The sequence below is a fragment of the Trachurus japonicus genome, unplaced genomic scaffold, assembly GCF_045865225.1.
Source record: "Trachurus japonicus isolate A0001 unplaced genomic scaffold, Traja_1.0 AP029848.1".
NCBI classification, from domain to species: Eukaryota; Metazoa; Chordata; class Actinopteri; order Carangiformes; family Carangidae; genus Trachurus; species Trachurus japonicus.
The window spans coordinates 135,465-153,441 of NW_028219981.1; the positions used below are offsets into that span (position 1 = coordinate 135,465).

Here is a 17,977-nt window from a genome sequence, read left to right on the forward strand (position 1 = left end):
CCGGCTCAATACTGCAGCGACCTCAATAAAAGTATTATCCATCACTCACATATACAGAAAAACGTATGAAAACAGGGCCCAGGTTGAAAAAAACCGAAGTTGCCCTTTAATATGAAATAAATAAAAGCAATAAGAACTTTGTCTATCTATCTATCTATCTATCTATCTATCTATCTATCTATCTATCTATCTATCTATCTATCTATCTATCTATCTATCTATCTATCTATCTATCTATCTATCTATCTATCTATCTATCTATCTATCTATCTATCTCTCTATCTCTCTATATACCTATCTCTCTATCTATCTATCTATCTCTCTCTCTGTCCTCAGGAGAGACAGTGAGACCTACACACGACACAGAGACGCTGAGGAACCAGGACCGATGTAGAACCGGGGATACGGAGTTTTAGTGAAGGTGGTGTTGAAGGTGTGGAGGAGGATCGGTTTGCCAGAGGAGACACTGTAGAAGGTCAGAGTCCCAGCAGGACAGTCCACATACACTGCTGCTCTGTTAGAGACACGGGAGGAGATGAATGTTTGTTTGTTGTTGTGACAGACAGAGTAACCATCACAAGAGCAGATCAGACTCCAGGACTGATCACTTCCTCCAAACCAACAGTCTTTATTGCCCCCTTTCCTTCTGGTTCCTCTGTAACTCACTGATATATGAACATCTCCTCCCCACTCCACCTCCCAGTAACAGCGACCAGTCAGACCAGTTGAACACAGCAGCTGAGGTGAGAAGTCAAATCTGTCTGGATGATCAGGATATGACTCATCTTCTCTTACATTTGTCACCTCCCTGTTGTTGTCAGACAGTCTGAGGTGTTTGTTCACTGTGTTCATGTCCACATCCAGTTCACAGGTGTCTGATGGAGAGAACAAGACACAACACAGCTGCAGTTTATCATCTGTTCATTTATCCACAACTTCACTGACAATAGGGTAGTGATGTAGAACCCGTACATAGACATATATATACGTAGACGCCTCATTTAGCAGGTTGGCCCGTTGCTGCCACACGTCAGCGTGTCCGCCATGTTGAAACTGGCAGAACGTCTCTGGCTCTGCCCCGTAAACTAATGCAAGGAGATGGACCGAACTTCATTAAAGGGCCCATATTATGCAAAATCCACTTTCTACCGGTTTGTAGTGGTCCTATGTGTTCCCGTGGCCTTTCTATGACAGCCGGAGATGAAAAAAGTCTGTTCACTCCCTTAATTGATTGCTACAATCCTATCTCTCTCTCCCCCGTCCGTCATTGACATGAAGCGGAACGGAGGAACGGCAGGAGCGGTCGGTACCGCGGTACCCAGATGATCATTTTGAATCATTGACTGAAAAACAGCCGTCTGTCATTAAAAAATGAAATCGCGGAATGAGAGACATCTGAACGAGGAAGTCTCCTCTCCCGGCGCAAAACCACCTCAATATTCTCCGGTAGCTTCTCATCAGTCGCACCGTGCACAGTTTGTGCTGCTCCTCAGTTTCACTTGTTTTTTTATTTGATAGTTTCACACAGAACTTTCTGATGGATGTAGGTGTCTCTCCAGGTATCTCCTTCTGTCACAGTAAAAAAGGAACATTTACATTTTTTCAGACAAGATGTGAGTCTCAGAAACTTTTTTTTTTTTTTTTTTTTCGAAAATCAATGCCCAACCCCATCACTATTCCCAGTGTCAACATTGGCACATGTACCTGTAGCGAAAACCACTGTGGAGTGGGCGGGTTTACACATCTTATTTGCATTTCGAGGTGCAGACACAGAAATGGCTCGTTCGCAGGAGAGCTCTGGAGAGACACTTTTAGATTACTGAGATGTAGAGCTGCAGATTGATTTGGGGACAATACACTAGGAATACAATATGGTTGGACAACTTAGAACCATGTGAAATGGTTGAAAAACAGCATAATGGGACCTTTAAAAGTGATTTAAGATAATGCCTTTTTTCACCCATACACCAAACCAACCTATGTATAATTCTAATGATTTAATTAGTTTTTACAGCTACCACTGTATGAAACATTGTTATTGTGATGATAAATATTATAATATTGTGTGTGTGTGTGTGTCTCGGTGGACAAGGGAGCAAAAAAGTCAGTGAAATCTGTTCATAAAATTACGTTATGGCCAAATACTTAATGTGAAAGATAATCCCCCGAGATATGGTTTCGACTGTAGACCAGTTGGTACAATTCTATGCAGCACATGAATGCTGAAGGCGCTCCACCTTGCTTGTTTCAATATGCCGGCGACATTGACGTACGGCTCAGGGCTCGATGAAGCGTCTACGTATATATGGGTGCGCAAGCTCTACTACTTCCTGACAGGAAGACTGCATCTTTATTTCCTGTCCCACACTATTTAAGTGATTATTAATCAGGCGTGAGCTGGGTGTGCCCAAGAGGTGCCGCACACCTGATCAATCACTTAACCCAATAGTATGGTACAGGAAATAAAGATGCAGTCTTCCTGTCAGGAAGTACAGATGTTACTGGTTCAAAATTGCGGACTTCACGCGTGGTTCACGCGAGACGCCACAAGACTCAGGCATTTTTTTTCTTTGGCGAGACAAGAGGTTTTAATGAAAAGCCTCAATGTGCGAAAACAACCACCAGGTGGCATCTGTGAGAACGGAGGACGACAGGCGGATGACTCAGTGATCTGTGCAGTAATCCACAGCTTAAACTCTAGGCTATTAAACTAGAACTAACTACTGTATACCCTGCCTAAATCACAGAAACTATTGTAATATGATAAAGCCTGTCTTGCTTTATGACTTGATGATTATGTATCACAAATTATGAAGGATCATCTGCGCAAGGCAAAGATGATAGCATCAACAAAACACGGCGTAACACACGCGGCTGTATGGGACAGGCTTTTATTTAATTCAGAACAAACCGCTTAGCAAAAATGGAAAATATAGTCTATAATAATTAATTGATTTGTTGTTTGGCCACTGTTTGAAAATAACCCGAATTATGAGCAAATAATCTGATCCAGAGCAGCAGTCATAATCAGACTTCTTCTAAATAAACCTAAACATTCAATAACTGGGTCAGGTCGGACCATGGGGTTTTTTTTTTCTCTTCTTCTTCACAGGAGAAAATGAGGTGCGCTGTGCTCACGGACGCGTTGATGTTTTGTGATTTATCTGCTGCCTTGACTCTGCCCTTTATACATGTGCGTTCAGATTAACAATAAGACAAGCCATGGTTGAGTTTATTGAGTTAATAATCAGCATCTTAGTACCTCTGATCCGGAGCGATAGTGTTATGAAAATCGCTACAGTTGAACTGGGGCCGTATTCACAAAGAATCTTAAGGTTAAAAGTAGCTCCTAAGGGCCGAATTTAGGAGCAACTCCTAAAAAAAGTGGGCGTGTCAGTCTTAAATTTAGGACTCCTAGTTTTTTAAAATAAGAGTAATTCACAAAGTATTTTATGCCTAAAAGTAGCTCCTAAGTCTGGGAGAGCTTAAAAGTCCTCGTGAGGACTCCTAACTCAGTAAGACCTATTCACAAAGAATCGCAAATGGCTGCAGCCAGGCAAATGTATGGAGGACTGCGAATTGCTGCAGAGGGGGGAGCTGGAGCACCTGCCCCTTTGCTCATTGATGCCCAAAGTGCCTTTTTGTCGGTGTTTTTTTTTTTTTTTTTTTTTTTTTCTTTTTTTGGGTCATCTACAACATTTTCGCTATAAAACGGGAGTAGTGAGGTGACGAACTGTCCAATATCGGCGTCACAACGGTCGGACCGAGGTAACTGCGACTGCTGCGATGCAGTCATGCTGATGTGAGCCAAAAATATTTTTAAAAAGTTGGTGGGTGCGCTAGACACACACATCTGTTAGTAGTAATAGCTCATGTGATAGGGCTGCTCCCCCAGTAAATTAAACTTATTGTTAGTCTGGGTTCAAATCCTGCTATAGGCCACAAATGTGGGTAATGCATTTTCTTTTCTCATCATTATTATGATCACCATATAGGGCTGTCAACGAATGTGAAAATTAATATTAAAATGTGGGAAGAAAAAAAACCAGCGGCTGCTTTGCGAGTGGACGCACTGACCCTCATTGCATTTGCACAGCGTCACACTGCAGAAAGTGAGACGCGACAAAAACTGTAGCAGAAAGATGCAGATGGCAGAGAGAAAGACAGAAAGTTCAGAGCCCAACTCGGCAGCAGAGAGAGTGGTGTGGACTCGAAGCTGTCTGAAAAGCCCCGTCGGACCTGACGGCAAAAAAAAAAAAAAAGTGTAGCGGGGCGGCGGCGGCGACGAGGAGGAGGGAGGGGAGGGGGGGCGCCGCCGGCACTCAACAACCAATCACCGTGTTGAGCGCCTCGAATTCGTGCACGAGAATTGACGTAATCCATAGCAACGGGGCGTCACCAGGGGCGTGACTCTTAGTTTGCTCTTAGTGATTTATCCTTAGTAAGAGTAGGTCTCAGCGGCTTTGTGAATAGCTTTTAAGAAAAAACTCCCACGTAAAAACTTTTAGTGCGAGTTAGGAGCACTCCTAGCGGTAAGATAAAAGGCTTTGTGAATACGGCCCCTGGTCTGGTTTTTAGCTGCTCAATCTCATTGTTTCAAAGAAAAGGGATTGATTTTTATAACGAAATGAAATGAAAACAATATTATATTGATACATTGTTGTAAAAAAAATCCAAAAGAAACGAAAATGAACTAAAGAAAATAACTTTCACACACACACACACATTAAAACAGTGCGATTGGTTGAAAGCTGATAATTAGCCATGTGCTTATAAGCTGATTGGCCGAAAGCAAGAACAAAGCCGCGTGAATGGCCAATCGCCATGTGTTAACGGACACACATCGACTCCTGATCTTTCCTCGTCGCAAGCCTTGATGTCTCCGCTGGTTCTATCTTCAACCTCGGACAGCATTAACATCTCTCACCAACACCCCGATGTAAGCTTGAGGCAGAGGGAGGAGGGGGAGGGGGGCTGTCGGGGTGGAGGTGCTGAAATGGAGAGCTGTCCCCCACAAGGTGCTAAAGTGAGGGAGAGGAGTGGAGAGACTGGCCGTCCTAAGAAACGCCGGTTGATTTGAGCGATTTAAGCAAAGCAAAGCCTGGGCTTTTATTTGGTTTTATTATATGCTTGTGTTTTTTCTCTATTTTTGCCTGTTTTCACTCTGCACCTGCCCTAATGTGTGTCTCCCTTGTCTCTAGTAAATGAATATTTCCCACAATAAGATGAGTCTTTAGAACAAAGAACTGATTTTTTTCTCTAGCTTTATAGAGCTTTATAGGCTATAATAACCTTGCTTACTGCTTTTTGAATCACTTGACAAAATAAGATGCCTCAAGCAAACTTGGATATGAAAACATTTTATTGAACGGACTCGAGCATGGTCTTCAGGTCCGACATGCCTCAAGCTTACATCGGGGTGTTGGTGAGAGATGTTAATGCTGTCCGAGGTTGAAGATAGAACCAGCGGAGACATCAAGGCTTGCGACGAGGAAAGATCAGGAGTCGATGTGTGTCCGTTAACACATGGCGATTGGCCATTCACGCGGCTTTGTTCTTGGTTTCGGCCAATCAGCTTATAAGCACATGGCTAATTATCAGCTTTCAACCAATCGCACTGTTTTAAAGGACAATTCCGGGCGAATTCAACTCTGGGGTGTATTTTCATATCATTTTAGGTCTAAAAGAATGAATCTGAAGATTTTCAGTTTAATCGCTCCTGTTTTGCGGTAGTTGCATCTGTCCCCGCGTCCCCACGGCAGCAATGAATGGGAGTGGATGTAAGTTCCGCTGTTTAGGCTGTTTCCAGCCCTCAAAGCCGCAATTTTTTTCCACAGACAGCGTCAGATGGCGACTCAAACATGCACCGAGAAGTTTATTTACTTCAAGCAAGCCGGCATGTTTGTAAAACTAGATCTAATTCAAAGTCTCCCGGAGTCTCGCGCGAGCCCGAAGTTGCAGTGCTGGTGTATTCAGGCGCAGTCGGAGCTACCATTTGTGTCATAAACACAGGAATATCAACTCTTTACTTGCTTGAAGTGTACATTTTTTTCCACAGACAGCGTCAGGTGGCTACTCAAACATGCGCCGAGAAGTTTTTTTTACTTGAAGCAAGTAAAGAGTTGATATTCCTGTGTTTATGACACAAACGGTAGCTTTTCCCACTGCACCTGAACACACCGCGCACGGCAACTGGGTCTCGCGCGAGACTCCGGGAGACTTTGAATTAGATCTAGTTTTACAAACATGTCGGCTTGCTTGAGGTAAATAAACTTCTCGGTGCATGTTTGAGTAGCCATCTGACGCTGTCTGTGGAAAAAAATTGCGGCTTTGAGGGCTGGAAACAGCTTAAACAGCGGAACTTACATCCACTCCCATTCATTGCTGCCGTGGCGATGCGGGGACAGATGCAACTACCGCAAAACAGGAGCGATTAAACTGAAAATCTTCAGATTCATTCTTTTAGACCTAAAATGATAGGAAAATACACCCCAGAGTTGAATTCGCCCGGAATTGTCCTTTAATGTGTGTGTGAAAGTTATTTTCTTTAGTTCATTTTCGTTTCTTTTGGATTTTTTTTACAACAATGTATCAATATAATATTGTTTTCGTTTCATTTCGTTATAAAAATCAATCCCTTTTCTTTGAAACAATGAGATTGAGCAGCTAAAAACCAGACCAGTTCAACTGTAGCGATTTTCATAACACTATCGCTCCGGATCAGAGGTACTAAGATGCTGATTATTAACTCAATAAACTCAACCATGGCTTGTCTTATTGTTAATCTGAACGCACATGTATAAAGGGCAGAGTCAAGGCAGCAGATAAATCACAAAACATCAACGCGTCCGTGAGCACAGCGCACCTCATTTTCTCCTGTGAAGAAGAAGAGAAAAAAAAAACCCCATGGTCCGACCTGACCCAGTTATTGAATGTTTAGGTTTATTTAGAAGAAGTCTGATTATGACTGCTGCTCTGGATCAGATTATTTGCTCATAATTCGGGTTATTTTCAAACAGTGGCCAAACAACAAATCAATTAATTATTATAGACTATATTTTCCATTTTTGCTAAGCGGTTTGTTCTGAATTAAATAAAAGCCTGTCCCATACAGCCGCGTGTGTTACGCCGTGTTTTGTTGATGCCTTGCGCAGATGATCCTTCATAATTAAAAATAAAAAGTCCAGGCCGGCTGCATGCCTGATGGTGTCACCACTCTCATTATCACTGGCTGTTTGTGTTGTCTGTCAAAAAATGGATGAATGAAACCTATCGACTTTGTATCGGCCGCGTCTTCTATCGAGGGAAAGTTATTTATCCTATGTTTTATCGCCCAGCCCCAAAGTGACACAGACCCGTTCATTCACAAGAAATCATCCAGCTGCACTCTCAAACAAGGTGCGGAGTGAGAAATCTGCGGCACTACTGCACAGTACTGTAGTTGGCTCATTTTAAAAACACATTTTGGAGATGACGAGACAGATGACCAAAAAAAGAGAGTGAGACGTGGGCTATAGTCTACTGTAGCTGCCGTCGTTACATTTTGTAATTGAAAAACTAGGCTACTATATTATTTACTGTCTGCAGCTAGTTCTCCTTTCATCCTCTTGTATTCTGTATCATGAACAGCGCCACTCCTAATCGCGGCTACATTGTGTGACTGTCAGCATTGTCCCCAAAACGTCTGAGCAGTATTTAGTACGGTGCTGCCACCTAGAGGAAAACAGTTGTGGTGAAAAGACACGCGTTCACGCGATCCTGCATTGCAGGAAAAACCCCGCAATTTTGAACCAGTAACATCTGTAGTAGAGCTTGAGCACCTACCCTATTAAAGCAGAAGTAAGCGATCCGGTCGTTTTCGCTAATGCTGCGTTCGAGGCAGGCTTTTGAAATCGTAAATTACAGCTTCAAGTCACGACTTACGACTTTGTAGCGTTCCAGGCAACACACTCGTGTTTTTCCGACCTGTTTTACCTGTGAAAGTCACTATAACGGCCACTCGTAACTTCCGACCCGTGAACTCGTACCAGATCAAACTGATACAACTTCACAGGACGGAAAAACACGAGTCTACGAGTTTCCTTGAACGCACCATAACAGTCCTCGTCCCTACGTCGCCACATTCACGGCGTCCCTTGGCTGCACACACAGCCCTGCATGCCGTTCTCTCTCCTCATTGGATAAAAACTGTAGGATACGATAAATGTTTTCTCCTCGGCTCAGAGCAGAGCAGAGTGACTGACAGACCCGTGTTTCGGTCCAAACACTCTATGTAAGTGATTGCTGTCGGAAGATACAACTATTTAAGACTTATATTAACACAAATATATCACTTACTTCTGCTTTAATGAAAAAGAATAATTCAAACATCAACGGTGTTGTGCTTTTCTTCTGGTGTGGACCTGAGGATGAGGCTGATGGAGTGAATAGAGTGTCACTAATGAAAGATCCTATTGAAGATGCTATTTCTTACTTAAAATGTATTCTGACCTTTTGTACTGTATTGTAACACCAACCTGCCTAGAGGACTCCAGATGGAAATTAGCCCTCAGGCTACAATCTGGCACATTTACAGGTACTACGGTACATGTTTTATTAACCCTTTGATGCACAACATATGCACAACCCCTCTAATGCGCAACATGGGTCTAAAATGACCCGCATTCATTTTCCATGTGAATTCATGCTGGGTGAGTGTTTCTTTGTGGTATCTTTTAAAATCAATATATTTTATGATTGAATCCTTCAAGTATCATTTGAATATCTTGTTTTTAATTAGTACATGGTGTTATTTCCATTTTTACTTTCTTATTTTATGAACAAACAGACAAAAAGTCTCAGAGAGTGGACCAGTTAGCTAGCTAGCTGTTGACATTTCTACATTCTACTGTATTAGTTAACTGTAGCCCTGTGGCTATTAATTTCATTCATTCATATACAGATATTAAAATGTTTGTATTGGTAATACTTAATAGTTCATGAAGTGTAAATATGTTAAAAATGTTGGATTATAAAATGTTAAACAGCCATGTTATATACAGTCACAAGTCAGAGATAAAAGAGTGGTGTTGTCTTAAAAATCATTCATGGGTAATGTCAGCACAAGGAGACCTCGATTGTTGTGGGGTAGTGAAGCATCTTTTATTTTATTCTCCCATCTTTGTATGTCTGTAGAGCCAATCCTGTCCTCACCTTGCTCAGGTAGGAGGGACTTAGCGTCACCTACGTGCCGCAGCAAAGTTAGCGGTAGCAGAGCCTGTTTTTATCGGCGTCCGAGTTGGATAGCTGTTAACTTGTAAAAGTAAAAACACTCCTAACTTCCAAGACTGACGGAGAGTCGTCCTGTGGTCAATGTGTGTGAACTCTGTGAAGCTGCCAGAGGTAAATTCATGTGTTTTAATGTGCTCGGTGCTGTTGTTTATTTGTAACGTGTATAAAACGAGCTGAATCGCTAATCGCCGATAGCTTTTAGCTTAGCCTCCTCATAGGCCTTCACACTGTTTATTCTGCATTGTTGTTAGCAATTGCTATTTTGTGTGATACGTTCTGTGGGTTTTTCGCCATGAATAGGCCTATTGCTTATTTACTAAGAGGAATTGTGTGATTCAGGACCGGACATTTGCCATAAGAGGGAGAGAGTGAGGACCGGGAGAGCCCTGGACCGTGGAGAGAGACTGTAGCTGCTGTACTTGAGCGTGGTTTCTCCGCACCGTGTTGCTGCACGCTCCGTCCCCTTGCCGCTGAAACTGCACCTTGCCTTTGCCCCTTTTCCCCCCATCTCCATCTCTGACTGTGAGGATTCGTGAGTACACTAACACATTGCACGTGCTTTCTTGTTTGTTTGTGCTGGTTAAAACCCAGTGAAGTGGCCATTCGTTTCCGGCCTCCACGCTCACAAGCATCGAACGGGCCTGCAACGTTTTTTATTTTCATTTACATTTAATAGCCCTGTGTGAATGTGTGTGTGAGTGTGGGCTGTGGACGCTTGAATTGACCTGGTCACTTTGATTACATTCTCTCAGTGGGTTAACAGTGGTCATTTGTGTATCAAACTTCCAGTGTATTATATGAGAGTTTTGAATACTGTTATCAATGCATACTTAAAGGTCAACAGTGAACTGGTTAACTAAATTCTAAATCCAATTCGTAACATTGTAATAAATATTTTTGTTATTTCAACTAAATCCTGTGTTGTAATTATAAGGGTAATACTGTTTGGATAAATATAAATGAGGTTAAAGTGAACTTTTATTATTTAAAGGGGAAGTACCAAATTTTGTGTTTACTTCTTAAAAGTTATTGGAGGCACCGCCAAGTTATTTTATTTCACTATCACAGTTATCACAGGTAGCGCCATCTTTAGACGAACTCAGGCCCCGTCCCACTGTACTACAACACCCCAATTAGTCAGTATTTCCTAGCTACATGGGACTGGGGTTACATAAATGGAGGCACCGCTGGGATTAGTTCACTGTATGGCCAACTAAATTTAAGTAGTGAAGATCAAACTCACATACAATAATGACTCACTCACCCAACCCTGAGCTACTAGCTGAGCTACTGAAATGGTGTGATGATGTAAAAGTAGATCCAGCCAATGCTTTGATACTGAGTAATGTACCTACAGAGGCAGTTGTAGCTGATATAACAGAGTCACTGGAAGCTGTAAAAGCCCTCGGCCGAGTTCGCTATAAAGCTAAAATATCAGTCTCACAGCTACAGCAAGACATGATACTCTGTGAGTGCCAAAACCCAGTTGACCCTAAAACAGTTCCCCCTGAGATCTACCCCCTTAATGGTGGGACCCCATGGAAAGTGACCCTTCTCACACGTGCCACCGCCCAGCCGGATGACTTCACCCTGAAGTTGCTGAAGATGCTGCAAAGTGAAGGTAAATCACTGAATGATCTCCAACCCTTATTTGAGCAAAGCACACCCACTCAGTCAGACCCAACTTCCATCATTCGTGCTGTGGGAGAGTTGCTGGAAAAAACAATGCGACCCCCACCAGAAAACAACGCTTTCCGCAGGTTACGTGTGTTTTCAGGAGTGATGCCCACACCTGCAGGAGAGGAGACCCTGGAAAACTGGCTTGAGCAGGCACAGGTAATGCTGGATGAGTGTGACGGTTCTGTAAAAGAGAAAAAGAAGAGGATTGTTGAGAGTGTAAAAGGTCCAGCATTTGAGATAATGCAGGCTGTGCGATACAATGATGCAGATGCGCGTCCAGAAGATTATTTAGCAGCCTTGGAAAATGCATTTGGGATCACCAAGTCTGGTGAAGATTTTTATTTTGCGTTCAGATCCATGCAACAAAAGTCAGGTGAGAGGCTATCAGATTATCTGAGGAGATTAGAAAAGGCGTTGTCCAAAGCTGTTCAGAAAGGAGGCCTTCCTCCTACGTCCAGAGACCGTGCACGGGCAGAGCAGCTATTGAGAGGTGCAGCATCAGAATCAGACATCCTGCTACTCCAGTTGCGTCTTAAAGAGAGGTTGAGGAACCCTCCCTCTTTCATGGAGTTACTGAGCGAGATCAGAGTAGAGGAAGATCAGAAGGTTACTAGACGAAATCTCACCACAAGCGCACACACAGTACGTGCAGCAGAGGACAGTACAGCCCATTCTGCTGAAGTAGATGTTCTTAAGAGCCAAGTAAAAGCTTTAGAAGCTAAAGTACAGCAGCTATCAGTCAAAGAGAAACCCTCAGTGTTACATGTTGATCCTGAAGTGCAGTCACTGAAGGAACAAGTGGCTAGTTTGCAGCTGTTAAATCAGCTCAGAGAGCAATCAGCCATGCAAGAGACCCCCAGAGAAAGGGACCCCCATAGGTTTAGAGCAAAACAGCCCTTTAAACCTAGGAAAAGCAGTAACACTACCGATGGCCAGAGTGTATTTTGTTACCGCTGTGGAGAGGATGGCCACATCACCAAAAACTGCAGTGGCCCTGACAACCCCTCCAAAGTGATAAGCAAGCTAATCAGAAACAACCAAAAGCTCAGACAAAACCAAAAGTGTCCCCCAACCAATTCCCCAGGGCAAATAGGACATGTAGGCCAACTCAACAGCAGTTCCCTAGGGCTCAGCACGCCAGCAGACATCCCTAAAGGTTTAGTAGGTGAGTCTAGCATTGGGAAAGTCATAATTGAAGGACACACATGTGACGCTTTAATGGATGGTGGCTCTAATGTGTCAATTGTTTTTGAAGACTACTACAACAAGCATTTGTCCCATCTACCGCTTCACTCCATCTCAAGCCTGGAGTTATGGGGCCTAAGTCAGGCTAGTTACCCATATAAAGGCTACATTGCAGCTGAGATACAGTTTCTCGAAGATGTTGATCAGTGTGAGCCTAAGGTGGTGCTTGTTTTAGTCTGCCCAGAAGGTAATGGCCCTGAAAAGCTGCCACTCATCGTTGGCACCAATGCCCGAGCATTCAGTCATGCCCCGCAGTCCAGTGAGGTTCATGGTGACCCCAAGCTAGCTCGAACCATGCGTGTAGCTACACAGCTACCTACCCAGTCTAAGTCACACCTCCCTCGTAGTGATCCTCTGGCTGTAGTTAAGTGGAGTGGACCTGGACCTCTTACTGTACCTCCTGGTAGTGAGCGTTCAGCTATTTGTAAAGTGTTATGTAATGAGAAAATCGAAGATAGCATCCTCGTGGTAGAGACTCCTTCCAACGGAGCACTTCCAGCTGGAGTGTTAATGCCCCCCTGCGTCCTACTCTCCGCAGAGATGGATTGCAACAGATTTTCAGTGTTGTTGAAAAACGAGTCTGCCAAACCAAAAGCCATCCCCAAAGGCACAGTGATCGCTTATGTGCACAAAGCAGAAGTTGTCACCCAGCTGCAGCAGGTAGAGACCCCATCTAGCACACTTGACCCTGCTATCTTTAATTTTGGTGACTCTCCCATTCCAGTGAACTGGAGAACCCGACTGGCTCAAAAATTGGCTGATCGGCCTGAGGTTTTCTCCTTGTCTGAGTGGGATGTGGGTTTGGCGAAAGGAGTGGAGCACTGTATTAGGCTGAAAGACCCTAGCCCCTTTAGAGAGAGAGTCAGACGTCTTGCTCCAGCAGAAATCGATGATGTCCGCAAACATCTACAGGAGCTCCTTGCTGCAGGGATCATCAAAGAATCACGCAGCCCGTACGCTTCTCCCATAGTGATAGCTAGGAAGAAGAATGGTAAGATAAGAATGTGCATTGACTATCGCACCCTTAATCTGAAGACCATACCTGACCAATAAACCCTTCCTCGGATCGATGATGCTTTGGCCAGCCTCACGGGAAGCCGTTGGTTTTCTGTGCTTGATCTTCGCTCTGGCTATTATCAAATCGCAATGTCCGAGGGGGACAAGGAAAAAACAGCGTTCATATGCCCGCTTGGGTTTTACCAGTTTGAGCGGATGCCCCAGGGCATCACCGGGGCCCCTGCCACGTTCCAGCGATTGATGGAAAAGGCAGTGGGAGATATGAACCTGCTTCAGTGTCTCGTTTACCTCGACGACCTCATCGTGTTTGGTCGCACCCTGGAAGAACACGAAGAACGTCTTCTGCGCGTACTTGACCGACTGGCAGAGGTCGGCTTGAAACTTTCACTGGACAAGTGCCAGTTTTGCCAGCCGGAAGTAAAGTACGTGGGGCATATAGTGTCCGCAGCCGGTATTGCAACTGACCCCGACAAGATCAAGGCTGTAGCCCAGTGGCAGCCACCTACCCACTTGAAGTCGCTGCAGTCATTTCTGGGGTTCTGCGGTTATTATCGCAAGTTCATCAAGAACTACTCAGCCATAGTTCGCCCTCTTACTGACTTAACGAAGGGATACCCTCCTGTAAGGAAGGGGAAGAACCCTGCCAAGTCCGATGTTCATGACTATTTTCGACCCTCTGAGCCCTTTGGCAAGCGCTGGACCCCAGCATGTGCGGACGCTTTTCGCCAAATCATCCAATGTCTTACCAGTGCTCCAGTGTTGGCTTTTGCCGATGCAACAAAGCCTTACATCCTACATGTGGATGCCAGCATGGACGGGCTTGGGGCGGTCCTCAATCAAGAATACCCTGAAGGGTTGCGACCTGTGGCATTTGCTAGCCGTAAGCTATGCCAAGCAGAGAAAAACTACCCTATCCACCAACTTGAATTTCTGGCTTTGAAGTGGGCCGTGGTGGATAAGTTCCACGATTACCTCTATGGTGCCAGATTCACGGTGAGAACCGACAACAACCCGCTCACCTATGTTCTCACCACGGCGAAGTTGAACGCTACTGGCCATAGGTGGTTGGCTAACTTAACTACCTACGACTTTGACATTAAGTATAATCCTGGCAGAGAAAATGTGGATGCCGACTGGCTGGATGCCGACATGGAAGAGGACGACGGATGGAGACACATCCCTCAATCAGGTGTTAAGGCTCTCTGTCGCCCCTTTAGTGTCACTCAATCATCTAAACTGCCCAACCGTCTCATAGACCAATTGGGAGTTCCCCCAACTGTCATTCCCCCTGCTTATGCTTTATCCACTCAGCTCGGGGTGAGTTCTTTGGAACAGCTAAGCAACGAGGAGCTGCGCAAAGCGCAAGACGGAGACCCAGACATCGGTGTCGCCAAACAAGCTGTACAAAGTGGAGTCTGGCCCCCGACCTCCCAAAGCCACACTCCAGATGTTGCTTTGCTGCAACGAGAAAGCAGCAGGCTTCTGATAAAGTCAGGCCTGTTGTACAGGAAAACCACCAGACCGTTGAGCGGCCAGATTTTCCAACTAGTCCTCCCCAGTAAACACCGTCTTAGAGTGCTTAAGTCTGTTCATGATGATTCTGGCCATCTGGGAGTTGACCGCATCACTGACCTGGTGAAAGATCGATTTTATTGGCCCAAAATGGCCTCTGACATTTCCCAGTACATCAAAAACTGTGGCCGGTGTGTTGCTCGTAAAACGTTACCTCACAGGGCCGCACCCTTGAAACAGATAACCAGCAGTGGTCCCCTCGACTTGGTGTGTATAGACTTTCTGTCTATAGAGCCTGATTCAAAGGGTATGACCAACGTTCTTGTGGTAACAGACCACTTTACCCGATATGCACAGGCTTATGTGACAAAAGATCAAAGAGCAACCACCGTCGCCAAGGTGCTGGTCGAGAGATTTTTCGTGCATTATGGCCTGCCGTCCAGAATTCATTCTGACCAAGGACGTGACTTCGAGAGCCGTCTCATCAAAGAGCTCTTGGGAATGTTAGGCATCAAAAAATCCAGAACGAGTCCATATCACCCCCAAGGTGACCCGCAGCCAGAGCGTTTCAACCGAACGCTCTTGTCTATGCTCGGTACTCTCCAACCCAGTCAAAAACAAAAATGGAGCCAGTATGTCAGTTCGCTCGTCCACGCCTACAACTGTACCCGTAACGATGCAACGGGTTACTCTCCATACTGCTTGATGTTTGGGCGTGAGGCTCGTCTGCCCATTGATCTGTGTTTTGGAACTTCTCCTGATGGAGACGACTGTAGTGACTACTTACATTATGTTGACAAGCTGAAAAGTGACCTGAAAAGGGCATACGAGTTAGCAGTGACAGTTGCTAATAAGTCACATGACAAAAACAAGAGGTATTATGACAACAGAGTGAGAGACCAAGTGTTGGAGAAAGGGGATCGCGTGCTCGTCCGAGCTTTGGGCTTGCCTGGAAAGCACAAGCTTGGCGACAAATGGCATTCTGACCCTTACGTTGTTGTCGAAAAATTACCAGACTTACCTGTGTACAGAGTAAAACCTGAAAAGGGAAGAGGCGTGGTCAAGACCCTGCATAGGGACCACCTTTTACCCATAGGGTATCTGGTCAGGTTTCCCTCAGATTTGGAGGTGGAGCGGCCACCACAGAGGCCGGTGACACGATTGCATCAAAATAAACAGTCAATTGAAAATCCAAATCAGGAAGAACCCTCGGAAGACGAGGAAGAACATTGGAACCTACCTGCTGACCGGAGGGAGGACATCTTACTGGCCCTTGATCTGCTGGCGGATCACCTGAGCGGAGATGTTCCCCTGGAAAATGCACTAACTCAGCATAACATTGTTGAAGAGGACATTGATGTGGATACTGAGGAGGATGTGGATGAAATCTCGGAAGGACAAGATACAGAGCAAATTCAGCAACTGCCAAAGGACACTGTGGTGCACACAGGTCTAGAAGGGGGAGAGCTCCCCTCTACTAGTCAGTCCCAAAGTAGTGCCGAGTCTGGTTGTAACCGTCCCGCCCGAAGACAAGTGAAACCCGTCGTGCGGTTAAGCTATGATAGACCTGGCCATTCCACCAATGAACCTATTGTAGTTGTACATAGGGGATTGAGGATTACTATTAAAAGAGACTCCCCAGTGCTTTATCAAAGTTGGGATAATGTATAATGACAAAAACACATATTTATGACCCTAGTCTGTAGCATACATGCCAGACATTGATATTGACATACCGGACGTGACAGATGTAAACTAGTGTGATGAGGACATCAACACCCTTTAGAAAGGGGAGATTGTAGCCCTGTGGCTATTAATTTCATTCATTCATATACAGATATTAAAATGTTTGTATTGGTAATACTTAATAGTTCATGAAGTGTAAATATGTTAAAAATGTTGGATTATAAAATGTTAAACAGCCATGTTATATACAGTCACAAGTCAGAGATAAAAGAGTGGTGTTGTCTTAAAAATCATTCATGGGTAATGTCAGCACAAGGAGACCTCGATTGTTGTGGGGTAGTGAAGCATCTTTTATTTTATTCTCCCATCTTTGTATGTCTGTAGAGCCAATCCTGTCCTCACCTTGCTCAGGTAGGAGGGACTTAGCGTCACCTACGTGCCGCAGCAAAGTTAGCGGTAGCAGAGCCTGCTTTTATCGGCGTCCGAGTTGGATAGCTGTTAACTTGTAAAAGTAAAAACACTCCTAACTTCCAAGACTGACGGAGAGTCGTCCTGTGGTCGATGTGTGTGAACTCTGTGAAGCTGCCAGAGGTAAATTCATGTGTTTTAATGTGCTCGGTGCTGTTGTTTATCTGTAACGTGTATAAAACGAGCCAAATCGCTAATCGCCGCTAGCTTTTAGCTTAGCCTCCTCATAGGCCTTCACACTGTTTATTCTGCATTGTTGTTAGCAATTGCTATTTTGTGTGATACGTTCTGTGGGTTTTTCGCCATGAATAGGCCTATTGCTTATTTACTAAGAGGAATTGTGTGATTCAGGACCGGACATTAGCCATAAGAGGGAGAGAGTGAGGACCGGGAGAGCCCTGGACCGTGGAGAGAGACTGTAGCTGCTGTACTTGAGCGTGGTTTCTCCGCACCGTGTTGCTGCACGCTCCGTCCCCTTGCCGCTGAAACTGCACCTTGCCTTTGCCCCTTTTCCCCCCATCTCCATCTCTGACTGTGAGGATTCGTGAGTACACTAACACATTGCACGTGCTTTCTTGTTTGTTTGTGCTGGTTAAAACCCAGTGAAGTGGCCATTCGTTTCCGGCCTCCACGCTCACAAGCATCGAACGGGCCTGCAACGTTTTTTATTTTCATTTACATTTAATAGCCCTGTGTGAATGTGTGTGTGAGTGTGGGCTGTGGACACTTGAATTGACCTGGTCACTTTGATTACATTCTCTCAGTGGGTTAACAGTGGTCATTTGTGTATCAAACTTCCAGTGTATTATATGAGAGTTTTGAATACTGTTATCAATGCATACTTAAAGGTCAACAGTGAACTGGTTAACTAAATTCTAAATCCAATTCGTAACATTGTAATAAATATTTTTGTTATTTCAACTAAATCCTGTGTTGTAATTATAAGGGTAATACTGTTTGGATAAATATAAATGAGGTTAAAGTGAACTTTTATTATTTAAAGGGGAAGTACCAAATTTTGTGTTTACTTCTTAAAAGTTATTGGAGGCACCGCCAAGTTATTTTATTTCACTATCACAGTTATCACAGGTAGCGCCAT

At 44.5% G+C, this 17,977-nt stretch overlaps 1 protein-coding gene across 1 annotated transcript in view; it reads right to left on the reverse strand.

The window, feature by feature from the left end:
• Positions 1 to 351: 351 nt before the first annotated feature.
• The window catches only part of LOC146960907 (NLR family CARD domain-containing protein 3-like), a 32,633-nt gene continuing 15,007 nt past the window's right edge, over positions 352 to 17,977 (reverse strand). Inside the window, exon 9 of the mRNA XM_085771948.1 lies at positions 352 to 875. Coding sequence (XP_085628074.1) covers positions 352 to 875 — 524 coding nt within the window. The remainder of the gene's footprint in view (positions 876 to 17,977) is intronic.